Below are 8,282 nucleotides of genomic sequence, written 5' to 3'. Positions count from 1 at the left end.
GCACAATGTATATGCACATGTAGCTCTATGTATAAACATATGTACACTGTACATACATACATGCTTGCTTACATACATACATATATATATATATATATTATACATGCATGGACATGCTATATACACATATACACATACATGACAAAACAATGGGGGAAGTCAAATCAAAGATGATCTGCAACTATACAAAAACAATGGCATACACGAAAACTACACTACAAATAACACACCTATGGACACGATGTCTCCAGGAAGAAGTTCATCACTGTAAATTCCACGCCAGCGCCTATTTCGGTAAACCTACCAAAGAATAACAGAACTTTTATCAATGACAAAGACAAATGGTAATAAATTGTGAGAGATTATTAAATGGTAATTAGTAAATTGACTGTTAATATAACGTGGGAAACTGAGAGATTCTTATCAAGTCAAATTCTATTTATAATGAGTTGAAAAAATTATCTCAAATACATATTTTGGTTAAAAGAAAAAAGGAAGGGAAGACAATTCCACAACTTCAATTAATGCAAAATAGAATGTTGTGAGGAGTGAGTGTCATCTTTGGTAATACTTTTGTACTTGGTTCACTCATTAGATTGCGGCCATGCTGGGGCAGCTTATTTCTTTTTTACGCTTAGTATTTAATTTGATGATTTCTATTTACTGTACCAGTAAGTCACAGGGCACAAATACCATCTTTTCCAGCAGTGACAAATGTAAAAAAAACAGACAAACATATACACACATCATCATTTAATGTCTGTTTTCCATGCAGGCATGGGTTGGACGGTCTGACAGGAGGTGGCATGCTGGAGAACTGCATCAGACTCTAATTGTCTGTTTTGTCATGGTTTCTATGGTTGGATGCCCTTCCTAATAATGCCAACCACTTTAGAGTGTGTACTGGGTGCTTTTTATGTGGCACCAGCATGGGAACTTTTTACTTGGTGCCAGCACAGCGCTTTTTACATAGTACCAGCACACATGCACAATATACAGTATACATACATATATCCTAATTTGAAATTTGACTTTATTAATTTAAACTGTTTAAGGATTTATATAATTATTTTTTGTGGGATGGGGTGAGTGAGGGTGAATTCATACTTGTTTTATCAATAATTTCCTTTTCTTTGGACAATTATGTTTTTAAGTTTCATTCTTCACAGTTAAAAAGAGAAAAAAAACAAAACAACTGAATCAATTTACCTGAATGATGTAAGGTTTGTTACCCATTTTCCGTATTTCAGTCATGTTGCGGAGTTGTTGTTGTACGAGAGTCGCTTCAAACGCAACCAACATGATTAAAGTGAAAAGACTGTAATACCAGTATTCTTCCAAACTCCACAGAGCAACTCCAAACACTTGGAAGATGAAGAACGGTGCTGTAGCTCTTTCTTGAAATAATTCCATGAATTTAGGGACAATCATTTCCATGCTACAATGTGAAAATAAAGAAAAGAGAAGGTTGAGTTAGAAACAGCAAAATAACTATTTATCTACATGGCTGCTGTCTAATGACTGAAACAAGTAAAAGATAAAAGATGTGTAGTTTTGTCCAACCCATGCCAGCATGGAGAAAGTGACATCGTTAAATATGCAGATGAGTACACCCTCCTCATTTCATTAATTGAGTAATTACTTACGTGTTCTTTCCATACTTGTATTCAGCTGCTTTAATTTCAACTTCGTCAGGATAACCCTTCCATTCCAAAAACTGTTTAATACTCAAATCGACAGGGAAGTTGAGAGGTAGAAACTGTTTCTTCTCATCTGCACTGTAGACATACTTGGTTTTTTGAAACCAGAACCAAGCCTCTTTTTTTAAACTAGCCTAAAAGACAAAAGAAACAAAACTTATTACACTGAATGTATGTCATTATGATTTTAACATCTATTTTTCAAGGACTGCATGAGTCAAATGGAATTCATTGAAGCAGATTTTCTACTGTCTGATGCTCTTCCAGTTGCCAACAATCATCTGTTTTTAAGGTAATATTTTCCCCATGGCAAGACATGGTTTCATGGAAGATTGGGAATTAGTGACACTGCTTGTATAACAGTGAATCACCGTTACAACTATCAAACAATATCAAGACACGGAAGCATAACCTCCGTCAACATACAGAGACTGACAGACACACCTATGTATACATGATAGGCTTCTTCCTGTGTCTGTTTACCAAATCCACTCAAAAGGCTTTGGTTGGCCCAGGGCTATAATAGAAGAAACTTGCCCAAGATGCCATGTAGTAGGACTGAACCTGGAACTATATGGTTAGGAAGTGAAGATAACCACACATGCCTACACCTATATAATATCTATATATAATTTATATCCATTTATTATATTATCTGCATTACATTCAAATAAACACTTCATGAATTTGATCACACCAAAGTGTGTTATTTCTTTACTGCCCACTAGGGGCTACACACAGAGGGGACAAACAAGGACAGACAAACGGATTAAGTCGATAATACCGACCCCAGTGCATAACTGGTACTTATTTAATTGACCCCGAAAGGATGAAAGGCAAAGTCGACCTCGGCGGAATTTGAACTCAGAACGTAGCGGCAGACGAAATACCCCTAAGCATTTCACCTGGCGTGCTAACGTTTCTGCCAAAGTGTGTGTGAGAGAAGAAGAAGTAAAATAAATCTCTTCCCAAATAAGAAGAAATTAAATGGTTAAGGGGGTCAAATGATAGAAAAAAAAAGAAATAGAATAAAAAAAAAACAACATAAATTGTAGTAACCTGTTTAAGATTTTCCTGGGAAGCTTCACTAGAATTTGGGTCCAGAGGCTGACCAGACGGTAATAACTGTAAAGAAACACATAAGTCTTTATGAGTGAAGAGAAACTCCTATTTTGGTAGAGTCATGTAAATCAATAACCAACATTAGTGGGATAACATCCGTGAAATATCACTACCAGAAATGTATTGTCAAGTATACATCAATAGAATCATATTTCATCACATGTTCACCATAGTTATTATTTTTAGGTCTGATTTCTCTAAACTGGCAGGAGTTCAACAACACTTTGTTGAATCATATACCCTTCCTTTAATAAAACCTTAAATGTTTTTCAAAGTCTGTTGTCTTATTTTCTGGTAGAACAGCACTGCAACCTCAGTGCCAATGTGCTTTCTAAATGGTATAAAGATGTACAATAAAAAAAGAACAGGATTCTTCATTCTTGTATATTTTTGTCTGGCACCCATGCTAGCATGACGTGGGGAAAGCACCTCTGCTGGTGTCACATATAAAGCATCTCGCCTCAGAAACTGTGCCAAAACAGACAAATTGAATCCTGGAGAAGCTCTCTAGCTTGCCAGCTCCTGTTAAACTGTCTAATCGATGTTAGTATCGGAAATGGATGATGATGATGATGATTATTGTGGGTGCCGGCATGGCTATATTGTTAAGAAGTTTGCTTTGCAACCATGAGATTTTGGTGTTTGATACCCCTGTATGGTCATCTGCAACCAGAAAGTCACAAAAACTTGGGAATGAAAGCTGCCTACAATTTACATCATTATTATCATCAGCATTTAATTGTCTAGCATTCTAATGAGTCATATCTAGCCCAAATATTCTCCCCGTTTTATTCATAAATTGGCCATATCCAACCTCTCACACCAACCCTATAATGTCATTCTAAAAATAAACAATCACGACATTGAAATCTTGGAGCTACAAGTAAAATGTATGATTAATTCCAAACAATTTGAATAAATAAACATTACATTTGATAAAGTAATGTGAATGCTAAAGGGTTTTAACATTTGTTTTCCATTCTGGCCTGGGTTGGATGATTTGACAGGAGCCATCGAGCCAGAGGACTACACTAAGTTCCAATGTCTTCTTTGGCACAATTTCTACAGCTGGATGCCCTAAATGAAAGTTGGTCATCAGAAGCTAAATTCATACTCACCGTTACATGATTTAATGTCACTAGTTCTGTTGAACCATTATTAGGAGTTGGCACGACCTTTACAAGAGAAGCTTTAAAAGGATCAGACACCTGAAAGTAATCAAATAATAATAATAATAATAATAATGATAATAATAATAATAATAACAATAATAACAACAGTCAGCAGAAATTTAAGAGGCATTTTCAAATTTCTCAGCAAATGATATATTAAAAAAACAGTAAATTCAACTGCCCATGTATATAAGCTGTTATAAATATACAGGAGTGGCTGTGTGGTAAGTAGCTTGCTTACCAACCACATGGGTCCGGGTTCAGTCTCACTGCATGGCACCTTGGGCAAATGTCTTCTACTATCAGTGACTGGGTTGCACTTGCAGACTGCCTGGTCAGAACTGATACAGAAGCATCAGCGCTAAGATGAGAAATAAACAAACTTTAGATTAGTTAAAATCCTCATCATCATCATCGTTTAACGTCCGTTTTCCATGCTGGCATGGGTTGGATGGTTTGACTGAGGTCTGGAGAGCTAGCAGCTGCACCAGGCTCCAATCTGATCTGGCAATGTTTCTACAGCTGGATGCCCTTCCTAACACCAACCACTCTGAGAGTGTAGTCGGTGCTTTTTGCATGACACAGCACAGGAGCCAGTAAGGGGTGCTTTTTACCATGATCTGGACCATTTGAAAATAAAACAGGTGAAGTTTTTGAGCTGGATATGACTTATTTAAATGCTAAAATGGCAAGGTATGTCAGAAGCAGCAGCTGTTGTGAATTAATGAAACCACTAACAGAAAATTAACGAAGATGACTCAAAAACACAGTGATATAGAGTGATGGTGATAAAACATAAAATGTTATTTAACTGTGGACATAAATCAAACTTGCTGTCATAATACATAAATATATGTGTACATGTTTCTATACGTGTACTTAGGAGATTGGTCAAACAAAATGTAAGATAAATTGTGCCCTTAATTACAGTTAGAATGTTGGGTTTGCGATCATAATGTTTGTAGGTTCAAACATTACGACCAGATGGCATGTTCAGTCCTTGGGCAAGGCACGTAATTCCTCCATTAAAACAATGATGCTTTTTAAAAGATTTTTATCAATGGCCAGGTTCCAATCCAGGCTGCAGCAACAAAGTCTACCTGGACACCTCTCGGTCCAACATCATTGTCTCAAGGTCCTGATTACGTTCCAGGCCAGTGGCTGCAATCAAGTTGTTGATGTAAAGGTGAAAACATTTTCTTCTTCTTACATCACCATGAAGTGGGCTCCACAAAACTAATTTAGATGCTTCTAGTTCAGAGTGGTGGACACAGTGACCAGAGAGTTGCAGCTGTCTTTGCCTGATCTTCTTGTTAACTTCCAGCAGGTCTCCACGAAAGCACTTGTTTGTCATATGTTGCTGCCATTTCACATTTAGGGCCATTAGTAGCATCCTTATGCAACAGCCATTCAGCCCATTTGATAATTTCTTTGTCAGGGTCCATGTTTCACTGCCATCTAATAGCACTTGACTCAACAGTGATAAGGCCTTTCTATACATCAGTAAAAAACTTTAACAAACCTGTGGGGAGCATTCACCCATGGAAGGACCCCACTGAATCACTGCCTGGTTTTTATTCTTTAGCCAGAAATAAGTGATCACATGCAAACAGGCTGAGCCACAGGCCACAGCAGCAAGGTTCAACTGTTCAATTTCATAAAAACATTAGCTCAAAAATTAGGGGAATCTGAGAGAAATTAACTTAAAACTAGTTAATTGAAAGTGCAAGTAAATTGAAAGAAAATACAAGATTGCCTTTATGTCAGTTTTATTTTGATAATTTAATGATAATTAAAAGGAATGTTGCCTTCAGAAATTATAATTTTAAAGCAGTAATTAGGACAAATTAAAAACAAGTATGGAGTCCTGAAAAGTAGCATACTTTACAACTGGGAGCTGAATCTGGCAAGCCTGCATGACAAAACAGCTGCTAATCTACATTTATCACCATTTGATGTCCGTTTCCCTTGCTGGCATGGGTTGGACTATTTGACAGGATCCGACCAGCTGTAGGCCTGGGCTGAGCTTCAGTGTCACATTTGGCATGGTTTCTATGGCATCCTTCTTAACAACCACTTGACATTGTGTTCTGGGTGTTTTTATCATGACACCTGTACTATTGAGGTCAGTTAGTAACTTGCAAGACAAGAAATGAAAAAGCACCCTCGACCGAGTAGGAGTAGTTGAGAGAAGGGGAGATAACTTTATGCCAGGCGTTGAGAGGCTCATATACGATAGATGGATAAGTATGCATGGCTATCCTGGATTATATGAGGGTGCATGGCAGTAGATGGAAAGATAAAGACGGAGGTGATACGGTGTCAGAGTGAAGTCTCATTTCATGTTTCACTGCCTGGTCACCTCGATCCAGGAGGTGGTGGTGGTGATGGTGGGGAATAATCTAGAAAACTGCTGAGACATACAATAACTAGATTTTGAATGTAAATTCAGAAGTGCGAGAGAAGCGGCACCAAACAACAACTGGCATTGCAGACTATATAAAAGGGCACTACATTCATGTTTTCGTTAATTTGAAACAAAGATTGGAAGGTTACGGCTGGAACGCCTTGGATCATAGGTGTGCTCATTGAGGGGCTGACCCAGAGCAAGACAACTATCCTCATTGTAGCCATTAAAGGTAACGAAGGATCCTCTACAACCGTGTCTCAACCCTTTTTACCTCATGCCCCAGCGCGCGCGCAAACACAAGTTTTATCCATTTGTTACTTACACCCCATTTTGAAGTGACCCACGTTCCGCCGATGGAGGCGTGGTGCGTCCCACCTTGACAAATATTGCTATATGTTGTCGCTCGGCTAGCTAGAAATAACAGCTATGTCGGCAACCAATCGAAAAAAATGGTTTCACATTATTGAGGCCAATACCGATTGATTGTCAATGATTACCTAAATGGTTGTCATGAGTTACGATGCACATGAAAAAGAAAGTTGGGATAGTTATAAGCAACAGATATTGTTGCTTATAGGATTTGCCGAGTCGAAAATGGCACATTATTACACAGTAGCTTTATACATTTTTTTTCTCCAAATATATAAAACAATTAATGCTTAAAGAAACATCTTGCTTGAACATCAATCGCATGGTCGGTATAAGCCGAACACGAAATCATGTTCACGGAAGTTAAGATTTCTTTGTTTAACTTATCCTCTCGGCCACTGCGCTTCATATAATACGACCTTGAAATATATTGAAATAAAAGCAAATTAAAAACAAAAGAAAGAAAACCTTTATAAAATTTAAATTCTAATAGTCGCATTTATCTATTTAGTTCCCTCCCCCCTCTTCGGCATTTAATATAAATTTTGTTTCAGTTTTCAAGTCGGAAAATAAACGCGACGGCACAATTCAAAATTTATTTTCTTACATGTAAAATCTGGACGTAATATCGAATAAAATTTAACAGATTTTTAGAAAAAAATGAAAATAAAATAAAATAAAGAAAATTTGCGGAGGAAAAATTAAGCAGGTTGAAAAGTCGGTTAGCTCAATAGAAACAAAAGGCAAACAAGCAATTAATTTTAAGGGATTGTAATGTTAAGATGTACTTGAGACACACACATAGATGTGTGTGTGGAGAGAGAGAGAGAGAGAGAGAGAGAGAGAGGGGGAGACAGACAGACAGAGAGCACAATGTGGATACGTGCAAAGTGAAAATGAAACCCTAAACATGAGATCTTCCAAGAAAAAAATTTAGAAAATTATTTCGCACAGCAAAAAGCTTCTTGTGAAAACAAATATACTATTGATATTGAAAACATTTATAGAATAATAAACAAAAACAAGCTTAAGTTAAAATGCTGTATATATGTAACGTAAGCTATGAATGAGAGGGAGCCGGTTAATTAAAGACCGAACAATTATGAGTAAACGAAGAAAGAAAGCTCAAATAAGAAAGAAAGCTCAAATAAAACAGAAAACGAATCCAAGATGATGGTCAGCGAGTTAAGAAAAATGCGACGAACCATATGGTTCATTTTAGAAAACATTCTACATTCTCTAAGTAATTATGGAATAACAGTGCCATCGTTCTTTTGTGCTGTTTATTGGCAAAGCTGGAAGAGGCCACCACGTTGTTATAAAAACGCTGATATATAAGTACTTATTTGACCGTGTGTGTGCGTGCGTGCGTATATATATGAATATATATATATATATATATATATATATATATTGATGTGTGTTATAGGATTTCAAAACCAGCTGAGTTCGACTTCTCTCATTGTCGTGGGTGTGGATAAGATGAGAAAGAACCGGTGCAGCACCAGA

The 8,282-nt window shown here is 37.0% G+C and overlaps 1 protein-coding gene across 3 annotated transcripts in view; it reads right to left on the bottom strand.

Annotated features, from left to right (window-relative positions):
* LOC106884114 (endoplasmic reticulum transmembrane helix translocase) overlaps positions 1 to 8,282 on the bottom strand; it is a 27,651-nt gene that overhangs the window by 18,476 nt on the left and 893 nt on the right. The window contains exons 1-6 of one of the 3 annotated variants that reach the window (XM_052975593.1): positions 4,609 to 4,638; positions 3,941 to 4,030; positions 2,760 to 2,825; positions 1,647 to 1,834; positions 1,210 to 1,438; positions 231 to 300 (exon numbers count right to left, since the gene is read on the bottom strand). In XM_052975593.1, coding sequence (XP_052831553.1) covers positions 231 to 300; positions 1,210 to 1,438; positions 1,647 to 1,834; positions 2,760 to 2,825; positions 3,941 to 4,030; positions 4,609 to 4,623 — 658 coding nt within the window. In that variant the 5' untranslated portion in view covers positions 4,624 to 4,638. Of the gene's footprint in view, positions 1 to 230; positions 301 to 1,209; positions 1,439 to 1,646; positions 1,835 to 2,759; positions 2,826 to 3,940; positions 4,031 to 4,235; positions 4,260 to 4,608; positions 4,639 to 8,282 lie in introns of those variants that run through there. The other 2 variants (XM_052975594.1, XM_014935337.2) reach the window with 2 other exon arrangements.

Source organism: Octopus bimaculoides, chromosome 21 (genome assembly GCF_001194135.2).
Source record: "Octopus bimaculoides isolate UCB-OBI-ISO-001 chromosome 21, ASM119413v2, whole genome shotgun sequence".
Taxonomy (NCBI): Eukaryota; Metazoa; Mollusca; class Cephalopoda; order Octopoda; family Octopodidae; genus Octopus; species Octopus bimaculoides.
This window is presented reverse-complemented; position numbering and strand designations above follow the sequence as displayed.